We start from the raw sequence: 20,312 nt of genomic DNA, 5'->3' as shown, positions 1-20,312 counted from the left end.
ACAAAAAATAACTCTTTCATAGACTGCCAGGCCAAAGAGAAGGTGATTCGGGTTAGAATTTAAGACCACTTTAATCCAAGGCAGTAGCATGTTATGATAACTGCTAGTTTACATCCATTTGCACAGACTGATTAGCAGAAATATGATAATTGATCATAGACAGTACTAAAAATTCATCTGCTTCTGTCATTTAAGCACTAATGTCTGTAGAGTCACCTGAAATTCTGTACACGGTAAATGTTGTGAATATGTAATGTCCATTCCTGGGCAGGAGACCTTGCCATGGGGTAACACAGTCTCTTCAGTATTGCTGGGTGTGTCTTCCATAGTTAACTGGTAACAGGAGAGCTGAAGGCCACCAAATCTTGGTTTCAGAGATGATATGCTTGGCAGTTTAGGTCTGTGGTCTGTAGACCTCAGATCTGCATCCTGACATCCCTCAGGTCTGTAGCTGAGGGATGAGTGAAAAATGAGGCACGTGGCCTGTTCACAGGTTGGGGCAGGATGGCAAGGCCAGAGAAGGGGTCACATCCTGGAGGCTGTGATTTGATTTGGCTCACCGTCTTGGTCAGTGAAAGCAGATGCTCATCAAGCATGGAGTAGTAAAAACTTTATTGGAAAAAAAAAAAAAGTCGGGGGGGAAGGCAAGAAAAAAAATATGGGAAGTGAGCACAAGAGCACAAGTATCCATGTCTTACATTCCAGGTGGGATTTAGGAATTAGTTGATGCTGATAACAGCGTTTCCCTTCTCTGTGTACCTCAGATACATCCCAGATGGTGGAAATGTATTACCTGTTGCCTATTACCTAAAAATGACAGCAGTTGTCTTGCATGATTGGAAAAACATTTGGTGATTTTTTCTCCCGTTTTTGAAAATCCTTCTACACATTGTCATACCAGCTTTGCTAGGGTCTTAAAAGACTATCTTGTCGCAAATTCATTTAACTGATAGTGAACTTTTTTTTTTTAATCAATTGATTTGTCTTTCTGAGGGGGAAACGGGCTGTTTATCTTCTCAGGTTAGCAGAACAAAGAACACGCATTTAATTTGATGCACAACATAAACCAGGCTGAATTCTTCAGATAGCACAAGGTAACTGTTAGGATAACTTTAAAAGAAAATCTTTCAAAACGCAGAAAAACATAAAGACTTTTGTGTATGTCCTATTCTAGAAGGCACCAATCATGGAGCAGATACTCAGGGTATTCGAGGTGGAAATATATTGGTTTTGAGCATGTCTCCTTTTCCCCATGTTTTTTCCTTTTTCCTTTTTACAGCATTGCTCTATTAGCAAATGCAGTAGCATAGATGTGTTCATATTGGTAGAAGCTAAGTTCACAATGAGAGGATTTATTAACAGTAATTGAGACTAAGCCCCTAGTTATATTAGCAATTCCTAATGTGGATTAGACTCCAATATGCATTAGTTTTACTTAGAAAGGTAAACTCTTGAAGTGACTCGGGTTGCAATCCTTGCCGAGCATCTCTCCCTGCTCCCCTCATGCCCGTGCGAGCTCCACGTGCCCCGACCCGCGGGTGTCCCTGGCAGCACCGAGCTGCCCTCCAGCCCCGGCCCAGAGCGGGCAGAGCCGCGCGGGGCACTCGGAGCAGAGCGGGCGGTTGGGAAACACTGACTGGATAACAGCACGAGGGGAAGCGGGGGGACGTGTAATAAGCAAAAAAAAAAAAAAAAAAAAAAAAAACCCTGTGTCTTTACCGCGGGTTTTTGAGTAAAAATGAAATTTGACAGGTCCAAATGCAAACCATATGAAAGGAGCCCTCTATCTCGAGCGAGCTGTTCTCCACCAGAGCTTCATGCTAATTCAATAACAATACCTTGCTTCCTTCTCACCAGCCAGCACCAAACAACTCTATCCATCTGGAAACTATTTCCCAGCCCTTGATAAATTGCCCTAAATCTGCCCTCTCAGCGTTTTGTTTTTCCTTGTTTGATGTAGATTTTGGAAAAGAAAAAAAAATCCTGTGTGGAGGAGTGTATCTATGAAGAGTAAAAAACACCCTTTTAAAAGTCTGATCTCATTCAAATGAGCTGCAGGCTTTACACTGGTCCCCAAAAAGGGGTGCGCAGTTACATGGGGTCCCAATGCTCCTGCTCAGAGAAGAGCCGGATGGCGTGACCCGTTGCCAAACCAGGGCCCGATGGCATCAGCAATGTCCCCTGGTTGCTCTAGGTGCCGCGTGCGGAAGCCCAGGCTCCTCTTGCTCCCTCTCCTACTGAAGATGGCCCAGTCCGTACTAAGACTCTTACTCTTTATCGGCCCCAAAATGCTTTTTCATATCACACACGTCGGTTATGTGGACCTTAGCAATGTGCCTGCTGGTTGGAGTGAGGTTAAGAATGAAGTGGCTCGTGGACCGTCGGAGCGGAGGGGCGCGCGGTCGTGCCGGACGGGCTCAGCAGTGCCGGGCGCTCCCTTGGGAAGGGGCATGGCCGGGCGCCGGGAGCTGCCCGTGCTGCCCTGGCACAGGGACATTTCCGGAGGTTGCCGGAGGTGCGGTGTGGTGGAGATGGGGCTGGGGTGAGGTTGTCACCTCCGCAACCTGAGAGCCCCACGGTGCCACGGGCCTCACCACGAAACATCTCCTAGCGTTGCGAAAACTGTGTTTTCATATTAAACACAGACACAGGTGCAATCTGATCTATGCATCTACATTTTTTCCCCACAGTACTCTTTGAAAGACTGTTTTAATAATACGTGTGGTTTAGATTATTAAGTATGATTATGGGTGTAGAAATGGAGCTTTCCTCAGCTCTGAGTGATGCCCAGCACCTGGAGCACACGCATGTACGGTGCAACTGGTGGCTCTTCATTAAACGGATGATGGGACCACGCTAATCCGCTTCTCCTGCCCATGTGTGTGACTTTCATACTGATATGGCTCGCTGATACCAGAAAATCAAGCCTGTGGCTGTTGGAGTGGGACAGAATAATCAAACCTACAATGAGCAAGTTGTTGAGAAAGGTTTTATGCGAATAGCCGTAGCAAAAAAAAAAGAATAACAAAGGCAAGTGGAAACCAGCAGCCTGTTTTGCCTTTGCTATATTTTGAAATTCACCTGAAGAATCTTTTTTTGAAATTTTGGTGATTTTTGTGTCTTTCGTAGTTTTTTTCTTAAAACTGAGGGAGCAGGAAGTGGAGGAGAGTAATTGTCCATCTTGCAAATAGAGCTGAGTGTAGAACTGGGGAAGAAGAGTTTAAAATATATATGGATTTTACCTAGCATGAAATGAGAAGGAGCACTGGCAGGCTGGAGTATGAAGTGCAGTAGCTGTCCAGCTCTGTTGACTTTGCTGCTGAGTTCGGCCAGTGTCCTTCACGGCAGCACTACAGTATCTCAGGAGCTCAAGCAGATGCACCAGAATCTTCATCTAGAATGACAGATACAATTGGAAAAATCCAGGGAAAGCTCTTGGGCAAGGGAGAGAGTGTCCTCTGCAGCCAGACACTCGTGGTGGAGGGCATCAGAGCGAAGCTGCAACAGCAAGGAAGCTGCTGCCAAACTTTTGTGGAGAATTTGGCTTCTCCTCACGGCCTGGCCCACAGGTCTTCATTGCTGAGGTCAGGGCTAGAAATTTTGAGTGACAGAGGAAAACTTCCATAGCGTTGCCTGCATCGTCCCTTACTCCTAGAACGATGGTTGTCTTGGGAATAATTGACAAGGAACTGATTTTAAAATGAAAAAGCCATGGTGTTGGCTCACCTGCATGCATTCCTGACAGCCCTTAGAGCTCCAGTGCAGGCGCCCGTGGTTTTCCCGAGGGCCGGTGCATCTCGGCTCTGCTGACTTGGCGGGGCTGCACGAGCGGAGCCGCGAGGCGGGCTCACCGTCACCACCGCTTCCCTCAGCTAGTACTGTTTGGAAATATAACTCCTTGCTTTTGTTTCCTTGGATCTAGTAACATATGCCCGTAGTCCCCTTATACATCATGCCGTGCACAAATAAATCCCCAAGCTGGAGGAGAAGCTGGAAGGAGCTCGAGGCTGCCCTCCTGCCCGTGAGCGCAGGGTTCAGGCCTCTCTGCCGCCACATGTTGCTCTCTTTGGGCCTCTCTCCTTCTCCAGCGTCAGGGCAGGGAGGACAGACGGTGGAATGCGAGTTCCCTGCCAAGTTTCAGGATGAAGAAATCAGCCCAGCAAATGCTCGTGTGTGGTGCTTCTGCCCTACGTGCTCTTTGTGATAATTTCTCTTAGGACGTATGTTTATGTGCTCTTGGCTGGTTTATTTTTTGTTTGTCTTTACCATGCTTAAAATACTCATTAATGAATGTCGAAAGAAGCCTTTTCCACCCTCATCTAAATAATGCAGAAAGCCCTTGGGGCGAGGGATAAGGGGTGGCCATGCACAAAAACAAGACCTGCAGTTACATATGGGCTGCAAGGTGAAGGCAATGGCAAGCCGTGCCCGTGGAGGGCATGTGTCCAAGCGGGTGCTCGGGGGGACTATTTGCCCCCTGTATCTTTACTCTTCCTTATCTGCTCTAGCTCCCAATGCCTTTCGTGGCAGAGTTCCTGGTCTTTCTTATCCCAGGATAAAAGCTAAAGGGCCTAAGGGGTTTACGGGCTTTCCATGAACTCCAACAGTTGTCCCTGACCGCTTGCTACCATTGCACGAACTCTTCCTCTGTGATTTGCCTGTCTTCCAAGCGATTGCCAGTTGCTGTATCTGTGTTTAATCAAGTTCTGTCTAACTAGCTCTCAATTTTCCCTGTCCCACCAGTTCTGCTTAATTGCATCAGCAGCAGTAGCTGGTCACAGTGAGAGTCCATATTGTCAGATTCCGTGCTGGTCTGTCACACATGCGCCCTGAGGCTCTCTTGGCATGGACTGGCCTGGAGGATGTGGCCTTTGGATGTCATCTGATATCCAAGAACATAAACAGAGGTTTGGGTCATGGCTGGTCCTTCCTGCCTTTTGGGGATGATGAAATTGGGGGAATGGTGCTAAGCAGGCCCAGCTGAACAGGAAGCTTCTTGATAATGTGAGGAGAAATTCTCCTGCTGATGGAGAGCAGCTCTAACTCCATTTATTTCAGGAATCTAGTGGAGCCTTTGGACACATTTCCTGGTCACGTAAGCCCTGCCTTGGTTCAGGTGTCACGGCATTCCTGCCCGTGTGTGTCCCCTCCCTCTCGAGCAGGCTCTACGTTCGGGTGCCTAAGTGTTAGGCCTAGGTTTAGTGCCTTGAGGAAGAAGTTTAAAACACAACAATGATATTTTCTTGCGTTTGCTATTTCCTATGAATAAAAAATGTGGTCTCTATATAAGAGATGTTCAATCTTCACAACTTTCTACCATGTTCACATTAAAGAGCCACTGGTTTTTGAGAGAGTGAGAAGGGTCTTCCATGTCACAGAAGCACTGAAGCCCAAAGTGCTTCTGTAAGGAGAGTTTTAGAAGGACAATAAGGATTTACATACTAATGATTGTAATTGCAAAATAAACCTCAGAAGTTCGCTGCAAATTAAATTTCATAGTGATATGAGTAGAACCAGAATTTAAAAAATAATAATAATTTGATGAATCCTTGCACTTTGACTTTGACAGGCATATTCTTGATTACTGAGGTAATGGAAGGTGTATTATACCCTGAAGCGTCATAAATCTTTCTGATTTAAATAAAATGAGGCTTAAGAGAGCAGAGTTCATCTAATTTACTATAAATTGACAATTGTGATTTATTAACAAGGACAGGAAAGTCACTAAGAGTGCTGCTGCCGTGCCCAATTATTGTTTAATCAGGTGGCAGATGAAGCCAGACTGGCATGGAAGATAACTCTGTGGAGTTGAACATGGGGGATATCGATATCGGCAGGAATCTGTAGCTTCATTACAGACACTAATGCCATGGAAGCTTTGAGAGAGAGTTAAATCAGCCAAATGGGGAGCAGCACCAAAACAGCATCTACTTTTCCTATCTGCTCTCTGTGGTATTTAGCAGGTATTGCTTCTCCCTTGTTTGGTGCTTGGGAGCAGCAGTGGGCAGGTCTTTCGTTGCCTTGTTGTGTCCATGCAAATACTGATGTACTGATGCAAGGACTGAACTAAAAGAAGAAAGCAGACTTGTCCAGGTAGATTCAAATTCATTTTAAAGCTTTTTTTCAAAAACAGAAATGGACTGGAATGATTTTTTTTCTGTGTTAAATCAAATGGTCCATAAGCAGCAGTCCTTGGGGAATGCCTGTTTATTACCCACTGGGACAGATGATTGAAGAGAAGTAGTTAATCGATAACCCCTACGAGTGCCCTAACCAAGAGCAGCCAGGGATGGACGCCTGTAGCAAGGGTTGCTTTCAGGAGCAGTCACAGCCTCTTGCAAACAACAGATGATCGAAATCTGTCTACTTCCACCTGGCAATCTAAAAGCAATCTGATCCAAAATTACTGGGATATTATCCATGCCTTGCCAAATAATTTGTATATATGCCTAAGCAGATGGATCTTACATGCACCCTGCCAGATCCCATAGCTGACCTTGCCAATGAGCATCATCTGCATCTTTTCCAGATTAAGGCTACTTACCCATTACCTTCATGGCCAAAACCAGCATATATGAGGCAATACTATCACCTGGGTCTGTGGAAGAGAAAACGTAGATCTGAGTGTTCTCAGATTATTGTATATGCATTTAGGTGTGTGAGCTGTCTGCGTGCGTCTCGATACCAGTGTGATCGGTTAGATCTGCCTCAAATGATTCTGCTGGTAAAATGGGGACAGGCTAGGTCTCCATTCTGTATTGCTTTGTCCTTGCTGCAGAGTAATTTGGATTAATTTTATTTAAAATTGGTTCATTCTGCACTTCATGTTTTAATCCTCTACACATCTTATTGATCTCCCCACTTCATGCAGCCAAGTGGCTGTGTTGGCAGTGATCACTTTTTCAGTTGTCTGCATTTTTTCCGACCAAACTTGTAACTAGGTGTATTGGCTGTGTAGCTGAATTCATGCCATCATGGTGCTTTGGTTAAGTATGCAAAATTCTTCTTGTTTCTCCTTTGCATTTATGGCTTGTAAATGTATTTAGTATAGGGAAACTGCAGAGTACTTCATTTTTATATCCTAGCTTATTTTTCTTGTGAAATGGAGATGTATGTGGTCAGATTTTGTGCAAGACACCTCTTTGCCTTTCCACCCTGAGAATATTTGAATTTACTGTCCAGCTTTGAGCATTTGTGACAAGGGGATAAAGGTTTCAACTGCAAGAAGAAGAGACTGTCAAAGCTGCTGCTAGGTAAAAGACTGTAGCAATCAGCATATCCCTTATTAGCTGAATAACGTAACTGAGGGAGCCTATCATTGTAGTTCTTGCTTTACTAAGCATCGCAGAAACAAAACAGAAGTCAAAAATCCATTCTAGAGCTTAAACTGAAGTGTCTGTCAGTGCTGATGACCTTGTTGCCTCTATTTCTGGATGTGTTTTCCCTTCTTTGCTCTTCTCATCCCACCTTATTCTTTTTCACAGAACACCAGGAATCATGTTTTGCTTATGCACCGAATTTTGCCCCTCACTCTGATACGAGACCTTTGCAGCTCTGAGTGGATCCCAAGCAATTAGCACGTAGCAGAACAACTCAGCAATCTGCGTTCAGTAAAGCTGGGGTCTTCTAAGTTCTGTGGAAACGGAACAAAGCTATCCATAGATAGTGACTGAGTGTCCTTTTTTTTCTCATTTTCTTGGCACAAAAAGGCTAAATTATTCCAGATGACAGGTACTTTAACTGTGAGTAGCGCTGCTGAATGTGCACGCTCATAGAACACTGTGCACGTTTCTCTTTACCCGTTTGCAGATTTTCCCTCCAGTTTTTCATGCAGTAGATTTCCTCAGGCTTTTCCTGGGCAGTAATGATAATTTTCACTCTGTGCTGCTCAGGACAGCAGAGGACAAGTGTAGGGCACTCGGGTGACTTGTTGCTGAGATAGGTGACTTTCACTACTGGAAAATCAGAGGACTAGGTTTGTGATACAGCATCTCTATAGCTGGGAATTTTACCCATTGAATTATTTAAAAGCTTCAGCTGTGTTTAGAACATGATAATTGAGTTGTTTATGAAAAAAAATCCTAGATCTTTATTTAAGGTCTTTACCAACTATATTTGTCTTGCTCTAGTATTTTCACTAGATACATGGCCACCATCTGTTTTCTACGCCTACCATGTAAATACAATTTATTATGAACATATTGTGTACTGTTATCGACTTGAATAAAATTCGGTATTTTTTCTTCTGTAGTTCACTTCCAGGCTGTTTAAAATTCTTTTGGTCATTGAACAAGGCTCTAATGAGCAGTAGAGAGGTCTCCGTTGACAACCCTGAAGCCTGGTGGGCTGTGACCAGCCTGTAAGCGTCTTCATCGCTAAGTAGATGGTGTAGCCAGGGATGGGGGGTTCACTGGACGAGCTTCCCGTTCTGTGGTGGTGCTTGTGGTGGAGTTAAGTGCCGGAGGTTGTAGTCTGTGTGCTGCTTCAGGAGAACATGAAGGATCTCATGGAGCTTAACCTCCACCAGGAGATCCTGGAGAGAAGCTTTCGGTATCCACAAACAAAATCATCTTTTATGAAATGTAATTAAAAATGGTTTCATTGGTCAAAATAGTATCAAAGCAAATATGTGTGTTGTAGCTATATTATCCTTTGCTCTTCCTCCTGAAGTTCATATTAGCTTTTGCTGTTTGTTCTTGGGTTTTTATTCATCTGGATATAATGTTTTCCAGTACTGGATACCTGCAAAGGCCAGAATTTGGCACTACCATAGTGAGTAACAGCTTGTGTATACACTAATGCGCAGTCTGGCTAATTAGTGTTGAGCCCGAAACGAAGAGCTGACACCTTTTAAGGATGGTGGCCTAGACTTTGTTCTCATTCACTGAAAAGTTGAGCAGCTCAGCTAAAATCTGAACCAGCTGAGGTTCTTCAGATGGAAAAAGGCAGCCTGAGGCTGAACATACACGTGTTCTGTTTAGTTGGAGAAATTTTATGTCTCAACACCTAATCCTTTCCTCTCCTAGAGAAAATGAGAGAAATTATATAAAAGTGTTTTGGATCTGATGCTTTCCTATCAGAGCAGACAAGAATTTATTACAGTTTAAAGAACCTCTAAAAATAATATATTACACATGGAGGGACCTTTGTCCTCTGTGTGTGAATTGCTGAGACAGTCATGTCTTCTTGCCTGTCCTTGAAGCACGGCCTGCCCCTCTTCTCCCCATTCCAACTTCATTAAAAGGCTCTCTAGTCTTGAAGCAAATATACAGTGTTCTTCTCTGCAACAATAGTTACTTCCAGGGAATATAATTCAAAGAGTTTTTCCCAGCTTCCAGAAATTAATTTTAGTTATGCTTGACAGGGAAAGTAATTCCTTATTTCCAGTAAGAACAGTCCTGCTGGATATTGAGAGTAGAAAATTGCATTATTCATTTGAAAGATGTTTCTAGACTGTCTTTAGGCTCCATGTGTAGTGACAGCCTTATACGGAAGTAGCCTTGCTTTGCTATGGATTTATTAGTGTCAGTGTTTCCAGCTGCTTCCTTTCTTTCGGCACTCTTTGCTTTTCGTAGCTTCTGGTGCTACAGAAAGAGCTCTTGTTCAGTGGGAGCTCCGTGTGCTCCTGATCAAATCGGCTCAGGGAAGGCAGGCAATCCTCAGGGCAAGGTTAGGGGATGTTTTCCCTTTTATTACAATGAGTAAACTGAGTCAGAGAGGCTCTAATTTTCCTAAAGCCATATAGCAACTTGCGTTATAATTAACCGTCTGGTTCAGCAGCATGTGCTATGCAGTTTCCATGGTGTCTGAGGCTTGAGAAACCAATAATTCAGGCATGTGCAGGAAAGAAATGAGAATGGAGGCTACGGCGGGAGAAATTTCATGTGTCATTGTGCAGGACTGAAGATGCCCAGCTCTTGTTTTACCATTTGTCTTTATTAAAATTTTACAAGAACATTCAAGATAGTCTGAATAATTACAGTAGAGGAGATGAGACTATTTTATGTGTTGTTCCTCTGTGATAAAAACCTTCAGAAGAAAACAGATGCTGTGGTTTCTGCTTTGTGTCTTGCTGTGCTCAGCTCCAAAGGGTTTAATGTTTGAATGACGCGTGGTTGCAGAGTTCTATGAAACAAAAGTAATTGATGTTAGTGATTATCTATGAAATAGCCAATTTTTCAGGGCTGTAGGACTTGCGATCTTAGAAATGTAGGAGTTGGTGCCTCGCAGGTCCACACAGACAACGCAGCGAGTGCAGCGGCTTCGCGACGCAGGTGGGCAAGGCGCAGGCAGCGCTGCGCAGGGCTCGCGTCCAGCCGCCGCTGCGGCCCGCACGGGACCAAAATAAAAACTGCGTGAGCTTCCTTCCCTCCGCACCCCCCGGCCTTCCCTGGGGCGTGCGGGAGCTCGGGATTTCAAGCAGGCTGTTTGGCAGACGCAGGGGGACGGAGCGGCGCTGCCCATGCCAGGCGTGGGCAGCGCTGAGGCGCGCGGGGAGGCGCCGCGCTGGCCGCTCGGCCTACTCTTGGCTGGAGCTGCTCCTCACCAAGGAGAAGCGAGGCCCTGCCTTCTGCTTGCCCCAGTACTCAAACACAGCGCGCCTGCTCCCTCTGGGAGCTTGGGGCACAGAAATACGGCTTTTGCCCCCTGTTGTGGTAACTGAGCTTCCCTGGGGTGCTGGACCAACGCGTTGGTACCCTCTCTCTGCTCTCCTCCCAGTGCCATAGGGACAAACAGAAACTCTGCTGGAGAAGACTTTAGTCTTTGAGGGTCTGAACATTCCCTGGCATCTGCAGGCTGGTGGACAGGCTGGTTTAAATGAACTCTCTGAAACACCTCACGATTACAAGCTGTTTTATTTTTTTTAATGCCTTAATTGGGCTTAATGAGGCTGCACCAATTTCATGATGAGCGCTCTTGAGACAAATTAAAGTGATTATTTATCTAGTCCTCAAAGCACGAATGGAGCTTGAGCTGTCACAGGAAGGGCACAGCCCCTGAAAATGGTCCCCGTCCTACTGACTTGTCCCCCTCAGGCTGGGTATGGAGGTGGAAATGCATCCACGGAGGAAGAAGAGCAGAGCCCGGACTGGCCTGTTTCTGCCAGAGACAGGTCACAGGACTTCCAAGCACGTACACAGCCATTGCCAAAGTGCTGGGGCCTTCCCTGGGGTGGTTGTCCTGAGAGGCCTGTTCCCTTACAGCGAACGCAACCACATGATCTTGGTGCAGAGAGAAGCCAAGTTCTTTTTTTTTTTTTTAAAAAAAAAAAAAAAGTGAGGAACATTTGCCTTGTTGGGAGCCAAACAAGCCTTTCAAACAGCTTTGATGTTTGAAAGATTTGATTGTGAGAAATGCCTTGCTGGGTCATACCCGTAGTGCTTTTACCTCCGTACTTTGTCTCTAATGGTGGCAGCTGCAAATCTGTGCTTTACTGGGAGGATTTACAGGCCTGGCAGCCACTCCTCTCTGGTACTTCCAGCACCCACCATCATCCAGCCAGGGGTGTTGATTCTGCCCACTCCCATTCCTATCTGCCTTGAGCCTGTTGTCCACGAATTAGTCTAATTCCTTTTATGCTATCTGATTTCACAATGTCCTATGGCAACAAATCCCAGAAGCTCATTACCCACTTTGGGGAAAGTATTTTATGCAAACTGAGTCAATCCCTTAATAATGTCAGTGAGTGTCCTCTAGCTCTAAAACTCAGGGATTTAGTAAGTACCAATCCTGCATTTGACACCTCCATGATTTTGTGAACTTCAATTGTATCCTCCCACCATCAGACTTCTTTTTTCCAAACTAGAGAGTCACAGTGTTTGTAGTATCTTCTGAAGTAGTTATTCCATCTCCTTGAACATTTTGGCTATCCTTCTCTGTGCCTTTTCCAACTCCGCTATATCCATCTTGAGCTGAGCTGGTCATTGTCAGGTATCTTCCAAGCATAGTGTTGAGATTCTTAACATGTTAAGATGTTAAGTCCATTCTTAATTCCAGTATAATATTTTATCTTAGTAAGAACAATGAAATTTTAAAGTTAGATGGAAAATCACCAAAAGGTAATACTTTCATGTGGACTATATGGCTAAAGTACAAAGAGGCTCAATTTCTACAGCACGGCAACCACAAAAAATAGGTGCATACAAGTGTTTATTTGGGGGTCCTCCACTCCAGTGCATCACACCAGGTATCACACACCTGAAAAGGCTGGGAGCCATTGCAAATCTGATGGAGAAAGGAACATTTTTTGATGAGCACCATAAGCAAGGAAAACTCTCGGGCAGTGGCAGGGTAACCAGGACTATTCCTGGGCCTTTGGGGTCTAAGGGCTCTGTATTGCTCCGTGGTGGTATTCAATACTAGCATATAAAAGTTATAACTGCTCTAAAACAGTGTCATGAGCTGACATCTGCCCTCTCTATTTAGAGAATATTAAGAGCAGATAGAGCATTGTTATTTTTCTGAAGTATCATATGAGTCATCATATTTAAACTGAAGCCAAAAATTCCAATTACCCTGACTGAACTAACATATTGCCTGAGATAGTCTCATCTTTAATTGCAATCATGCATCAGCTTTGCAGTACAAGAGCTGGCAGACGGCCATGCTAACAGGACCTTATTAGAAAGAATAAACAGATCCTTTGAGTATTGTCAGACTTTCACATGTCTTTATTCCCCAGTGAACTTATCTGATGGTCAGTGAAGAGCATGAGGTGATGTAGCAGGTCCAAAGACCACAGTGGTGCCACATGCAGGGCTGAGCAAGGAAGAGATGTTGATTCAGATGACAGGAGTCTTACTAATCTTGTTTCTTTTGAATTTTCCCAAATAGGGTCGAGACTGCAGTGTGCCCATTAATTCTTGCATTCAAAATCCCTGTCAGAATGGAGGGACCTGCCACCTCACCGAGGCAAATAAAGATGGATTCAGGTAGTAACACAAAGTGCATTTGAAACAGGATGATAAAATAAGTGTGTTTCTACTATACATTAATGAATTCTAATGGCTACTTTACAAAAGCTGCTGCATGTGACAATTCTATTTTCTTTGGTGACATGTTTTTCCTCTGAAACAGGCATCCTTGTTTTCTCCTAATGGGTTGTACTCTCAGAGCTATTTTGAGCTGTCTCCCTGATCTGCTTTGTGTTATCTGAATGCTAATTTTCCTTGGGGCATCTCAAAATCACATATACTCTTTTTTTCGTGTTTGTAAAATGAGCATCTGTTGCTTGACAACCAGATGCAAAATGTTTTCATACTGAAGAATCTTGTAGACAAACAGGCTTTAAAGAAACCATTAAGAAACATGGAGAGACTGCCACATATTGGGCATAATGCCTGCAAGAGAATAACCTTTACAGCTAGGCATTATGGCCTGTACTTTGCCCGTGTAAGTAAGACACAATAAAGAGAGGGAAACTTGCAGAGAAGTCTAGACATTTTCATGATATAACTAGGGAAATTTGGGTCGCTAAATGCGCTGCTTTTCAGGTAAGGAAATACAAGATTGAGGCTTTCTCTGCTTAATGTCATTAAAGTTGCTTTCTTTTCTTTTTTTTTTTTGACAATAGTTGCTGAAACTTGCGTGTATTTGGTCCTTAGTGTTTATGCTATTTCTTGCACAAAATACGTGCAGGATGACTCTGTACTGTTGCTTCAAGTGCATACACGAAATCCTCACTTCTAAAAGCATTTCTGCATTACTCATGCTGCCTGCTTTGTCTCCTCCTATATATAGCTCCCTATCAGTGACAGCTGGAGTGCGACACAGAACTGCAAGGTTTATAAATGGTGTAAGCAGGGAGGCAAACCAGTACATTTTTTCAGTTTGGTTCCAGTTTGGTTTCAGCTGTGCCTAAGACTGTTCCAGCTGAGGTTAACTGTTTGCTAACCAGATTGGCAAACCCACATCCATTTGTGACAGAAAACAGAATTTCTGCAAATTACAAAGGCCGTGGGAAACTTGGGTGCTTGATAGGGCTTCATGCGCAGAGGCGGGTGAGCCCCGTGCTGCTCCCCCTCCCAAAGCTTGGACATCTTTTGTATTCCGAGGAAAGCATTCCCAATAGATACCCCAGTGAGTCTCCAGGGCACGGATACACCAGTTGTCCTGCTGCCTCGCAGTGGGAGACGACAAGAAGGCTCCACTGGCCATAGCAAGTGCTGGTGGTCTTGGTGTTTGGGGGGGTCCCTCTCAATTCTCGTGACAACACTACTCTGCACCAAGAACCAGCAATTCCTCCTCTAGACTCAGCTGCTGACAGGCCCAATTATCCAGAGGAACAATTCAGGTTCAGTTTCTGATCAAGAAATAGTCTGAAGTGGTCTTCAGGTCGGGTTCCCTTTGGTCACTCATGTTTGAATTGCTTTGGTTGGCTTAGGCCAGAGCAGAGTTGTAATATGAAATATGTTACCTGCTTTATTCTATACTACGTTGAATTACATAGGCCTTCTTTTAGAGCTTGTTGCAGAAGCACAGAACCTACCATTAGAGTATCTATTTCTGTCTCTTGCTAATCTCTTGCAAAATCTATTGATAGTAAAAAATGTGCTAGTAAAAATTTTTATAACACTCATAATAGTGGAATGGCAATTCTCAGTTTGTATTTTGGATCATAATTTTGTTTCAGGGTTTTGTTCTGTGGTATATAAAAAGTAAGCTTTAAATTTCTTGAAATGAAAGCAACTTCTGCATTTTTCTTTTGAAGACATTTACATTTGCAGGGTCTTTGATCAGGTAAGAAAGAACATAGTTTTTGAAGTCCTTCATAATACTGCAGTGTGGTTTTGTTGTGTAATAGCATTTTCAGCCATTTTAGGGAAGGTTTCTGCTTTTGTAGTTATTTACATAGTTTCAGTTAGTCTGGTAAAAGATGCAGACAACTACATCTCATCAAAACTCTTGCTTTCACAAAATTGAGTGTTCGTCCTATGCACTACTCTAGTCTTCTTGCTCCCCACCTTGGCCCCAGCTGCTCTGGAGAACACGAGCTACAAGACAAGGTGTAGAGAAATGTGGACAGGCCATGAAGGAAGATAAAGAAACATTCTACGAATATGTTTATTTTGAGGGAAATCTCCTCTCCAGTGGATGGCAGCAGCCAGAGTTACGTGCATATGAATTGTGTGCATGAAGATGGGAAGATGTTGCCTTGGATTATATGCTACAAGGAAGTGAATGTCAAAAACATTTGCACGAGAGGCCTCCTTGGATTTTTTTCTGTTGTGTGGCCTGTAAAAGAAATTATATCTTCTGTATATTCTCTTCCCTAGGGAAATATATTCATACACAAGCTCTCCTGCCAAACTTGTCAAATCTTTACTCTTGTAAAAAGGAAACTAAAGCCAAAGCTTTCTCCCTGTGAAATGCCAAGGAGTTTAACTCTCAAGTTTCTGTAACCTTCAAAAAGAAAATCTCCTTTTAAATACTGCAGTGGTGGTGATGTCCATGAGGCAGCGAGAGGAAATTCGCAGTTGGATGGAGAGGCCAAGGTGGGCGCTGCTTGTGCCTGGTCCTGGGGCTCGCGGCCGCAGCAGGGCCCAGAGGGCAGCCAGGGGACGAGGCCGCCTCGAGCGCTCCCAGCCTTCTCCACACGCTTCATCCTTGAGCTTGCTTTATTCAGAATCACTTCAGCAGGCGCTTGTTCTAAGTAGGGACTTTTCCCCTATCACATGCTGGTTACGTGGCGCTGCAAGGCTCAGCGGATGAGGAACACGGAGCTCTTCCCCTGCTTGAAGTTGCCCCTTCTGATCCAGTCTGCCTGCCGTGACAAAAGGTTGCCAAAAACAAGGCAGAGATCATGGAGACTGGTCAAACGACACGTCATTTAGCACGTCCCCAGCAAGGCCTTGGCGACAGAGGCAGAGCTGTTGGCTCCACTTCAGAGTTAATCACCAGCAAACCCATAGTCTTCGCTAGCGCACAGGGTCGGGAAACCAGGCCCATTTATTTTCACTTTTCCCTGTACAAAAAGAACTCCCTTGTTCAGGACTTTCAGCAAACTTCAAGTTTCCTCCTAAATGTTAGAACCTGGAGCAGATTAACTCCCCTGGGGCAATTCTGCCGCGTTCAAGCAGAAGCTTGAGGGTTGGCTTGCAGGCCGCCCAGGCCTTCTTACAGGTTTCTTTACCAAAAAAAAAAGGTAATGTTCTTGAAAGAATTTGTTATTTCTATTTAAAAGTTAATTTTTAAAAAAACATGACTCAAGGTATCTATGCCTGTTTTAATACGCAAAGGCTAAACTACAAACAATTTTGGAACAGTAAACTTAGAAAGTTGTTAGTACATATCAGCCCCAGAAGTTTGCTGCAGAAATGCTGCCATTAAGTCCTGTATTTCATTGCGCCTTCAGAAAGATAATGATGGTTGGGACCATCATATTTAGTTCTTTATTTTAAGGAAAACAACACTTAAACAAAATCCCTAAACTGGAGGACCTATATGTGGTTTAGGTCACAGCAGCTTAGAAAATGCTTCTTTCCTGCATGGGTCTGTGGTTTCCACAAGGTCTCCAAGAAGTGCCGTCTCACCCTGCTTCGTACAGACGTTTCATCATTGTCTCCAATGTAACTTATTTTCTGTCTTGGTCAGCTGGGACCCAAGTTTCATGACCTCCCAGTCATTCTGCAAACTTAATACTTCTTCTATCCTTTTTCTGGGAAAATACATACAAACAGTCCCAAACTGCAGTTCTTTCAACATGTGGTTTAATCCGGGTCCCAAATTGTATGTTTTATCATGTAATTTCAGCCAGGCACATTCAAATGCAAATCAAAATAAAGATATGTAAGTAATAATGTAAAGACTCCTTATAAGACATAGGGACCAGTAGCCAAACATCATTAATTATGCTGACATTTCTTTCAGTATAAAATGTGTCCTAATACTGAGCAATTGTACATTCACAATCCCATATGTACTGTTGCTATTGGTAACTCTACCAACTTGAACTGTTCCAGTGATAGTATTTAATGAAGTTGCTCTTAATTGCATGCACCCAAACTTTCCCAGTCCTTTTGTGGCCAGAAAGTCATGTTAGATACACGCAAAAGTAACCAGCACAAAGCCACTCTTGTTGCTTTTCTTTAAATGGAGAAAAAAAAAAAGTACTTCCAAACTGAGACCTTGGATGCCAAGTTGCAGCCTGGAGCATATTTTTATGGCTGAGTTATAAACCCCTGAAAATGGGGTTTTGTAATCGAAAAGGGTGACATGATGAATGTGCCACTTTATTTAATTAGATGTCTTTGCCCCCTCCCCTGTGCTTTTGTTGCCACAAAAGCTGCTGTGCCAGCTCTTCTTTCTTATCTGCCTCCTGTGATCCGCTGGATCATTGCAGGGTCAGCGAGAGGACATGCTTTTTGGCAATAATGAGGTAGAGACAGGCAAAGAAAATACTTCTTGCTGATTTATTGTGTCCTCAGTTGGATTGATGTGGACAGTTTGTTTTCAGTTATTCATGGTGGAGAGTTTCTAACTCCCATGACCTGTGACTGGTCACCGCAGAGTTGGAAGGGAGTCCCGGTTGGTGTGTGACCTTGCGTGCCTGCCCCGGCACCCCCTAGAAAGTCTTGTTGTTGCGCTGGGCTGAGCCGCGCTCCCTACGCCTTCTCCTCCTCCTTTGTCATTCCCGTAGCTTCTGAGGCTGCCCGTGCCGTGAAGTTGTTCGATCCTCGGGGGTTGGTTTAGGCGCGTGCTGGACGTGGATGCAGAGCCGTACAGACCCCTCGCTTGGAGGCCCCAGCGCTGCTCGCTGGCCGCGCACGGGGGAGGAGAAGCAAATAGCATGGTGAGAGCAGCCAGCTCAAAAGAGCCGTGGGCTTTTTCACAGATTTTGCAGACTTCCTATTTCTCCTGGATGCTCTCCTGGCCTCAGCCCCATGACATCTATGCGATAACCACTGCGCATCCACTCTGTCCGTCTTGGCCGGATGAAACACCCCTCAGCCATCTCTGCGTTGGAAACTGTTCTGGTTGCAGGAAGCAGTGGCTAGCAATTAGTCGGACGGCTCTGCTGCTTTCTGCTTTTCATCCTCATCCATCAACAGTGTTTTACGTTTGTTCTGTTCCTTTCCTGCCACCAGAACTTGCATGGGAAAGGAAATGAGATGAGTGAATGTGTAGTTAGGACTGGGACTCCAGACAAGCCTCTCCATGCACACACACGCTCTCTGTGACTAGTGAACAGCAATGCTGACACTTCCAATATCATCACCGGCTTCGTAGAAGCCCCTGCAATGACTGGAGCACTTAACACGTGTTTTTAGACTGTCTTTTTGGAAACTGTGGCCATCACCTCTTCATCACTTTCAGTTAGTTTAAAATAAAAAGATTCTCTTAGCAACCATAACTTCTAGATACAAAGAGGAAACTGAAAGGGAAAAAAGTGAAAGCTGTTCTTGAACTCTTTAGTTTCTTTCACTCCCTGAAGGGAGCATACCTGGCTGCTTGCAAGGTAAGTATTTGGTGCAGATAGTCCTCAGTAGTGTCTGCATCCTTACAGAACACCCAATAGCTCTGCCCATGTTTGTTTGTGTTTAGTTTTAGTTAAATTATCTAGACGTCGTCAGCTACTCTACACATACATGCTGGAAGAGCTGTGGAAGTACTGAAATCGTACTGCACTCGTAAAAGCAATCGTTCCCGAGCGATTCTTGTTTGGACAAGTGACAAAGTGGTAATGAGAAGAAAATGTTCGTGTCTGCAAACTCAATTCAAGTTGTTCTTTAAAGAAAGAGAGCCATCTAAACACTGCCAAAGCGCCCTAGATTGTGCAGTCCTCAACTGACAAGTATCCACATCCTCACAGAATCATCAGCAGAGAAGCCAAGGACTCGAATATTGTGGTGAATGTTTACTCTTCTGCCCTCCAGTTGCTTGCTTCAACTTAGGACTAGGGTTATCTCATTGCAAAGAAAGCAATGGGAGCCACGATGGAGGCTTTCTGCTGTTGCTGTTGTATCTCTCACATAAATAACTGCCTGTCTGCAGGAACTGCCAGACTGCATCCTTGGCCAAACACACAGTTAAGCTGCTTCATGCTTCACAGCAGCAGTTAATTTGGCTCCAGCAACTCACTGATATATGTTTTAATTATGAATTTATACCCAAAGTCTCCTGCCCCTTTCAGAATCCTGCTAATTTTTTTTTTCCTCTTTCTCCAAAGCTGTTCTTGCCTCCTTGGGTACGAGGGGGAGAAGTGTGAAATAAACCCAGACGACTGCGAAGATAATGACTGTGAGAATAACTCTACGTGCGTGGATGGGATCAACAACTATGTCTGTCTCTGCCCTCCTAATTACACAGGTAAGCAAGGGCCACAGCCCGAGAATAAAATCAATCACAGGAGAGTTTCTGCAGTGCCGGAAGGGAAGGATCCAAAGGCAAGTCTACTCTCTCCATATACATATATACATATATATATATAAGTAACTAAGAATCTAGACAGAATTTAAAGCACCTTAGGTGTCACACTGGTAAGTTACTGGAAAGATGCTATTTCTAATGATGCTGCAATACATACAAGCTGATAAACGTTTCTGAGTCAAGAAAAATGATTTCATCTTGGCCAAGTTTTTTTCCTACAGTAATGTCTAAGACTCAGTCGTGCCTTTGAGAACAAGTAATCCATAAGAAGGGAAGTCTGAAGAGCACTGGATCTTTCGTTAAGGGATAAGGGAAAATCTATCCTTGTCATGGAATAGTTTGTACAGTCATGGTTTTGAGTCAAAATGCTCATCATCTGTGACAAAAGTATCAAAACACTTCCTGCCATTTGCATGCATTAGAGAATTATTAGAGTTGTTCATTAAACAAGTTTGTACTTCTGTACTCATCTTTCTCTAAATGTATCTCAGAAATATTCCCAGTGAAGAGCTGAATCTAGTATCTATCTGTTCTGAATCTTCAAAAATAAAAATGGTTCCTATTTATCCTGTGGTAGGACAGTAGCCCTGGGGAATGGCTCCCAGCTGAGATCCCAGTGCTCTGTTTTGGGTGAGCTGCCTCTGACAGGGTGCCCTTTCAGTTATTGATCCACATTGGCAGAGAGGCCCAGGTGAGTACCAAGCAGTTGGGTCAAGAGCACACGTGTGGCTCTGCAGATGCGCAGTCCCTCGCTGAGCCCACAGTCAGTATCCCCGTTACATGTGCAATGACCATCTCTGGCACCTATCTTGCCCTCCCACTGAATTCCTTCCTAAAACCTCTGCAAGGGGAGAAACCTTCCTAATGGAAATCTAAAAATGATGCTTCTCAAGTCTGTACTGGTGTGTATGGTTCACTCATTCAGACTGTGAGCATGACCTTCC

At 44.2% G+C, this 20,312-nt stretch overlaps 1 protein-coding gene across 1 annotated transcript in view; it reads left to right on the top strand.

The window, feature by feature from the left end:
- Window positions 1-20,312, top strand: part of SLIT3 (slit guidance ligand 3) — a 353,962-nt gene that overhangs the window by 292,645 nt on the left and 41,005 nt on the right. The window contains exons 27-28 of the mRNA XM_088522712.1: window positions 12,835-12,932; window positions 19,169-19,308. Of these exons, the coding sequence (XP_088378838.1) occupies window positions 12,835-12,932; window positions 19,169-19,308 (238 nt within the window). The remainder of the gene's footprint in view (window positions 1-12,834; window positions 12,933-19,168; window positions 19,309-20,312) is intronic.

Source organism: Tinamus guttatus, unplaced genomic scaffold, assembly GCF_059628265.1.
Source record: "Tinamus guttatus ecotype Peru unplaced genomic scaffold, ASM5962826v1 Tinamus_guttatus_pri_ptg000155l, whole genome shotgun sequence".
NCBI lineage: Eukaryota > Metazoa > Chordata > Aves > Tinamiformes > Tinamidae > Tinamus > Tinamus guttatus.
The sequence above is the reverse complement of the archived record's forward strand: the minus strand, read 5'-3'. Positions and strand labels throughout refer to the sequence as shown.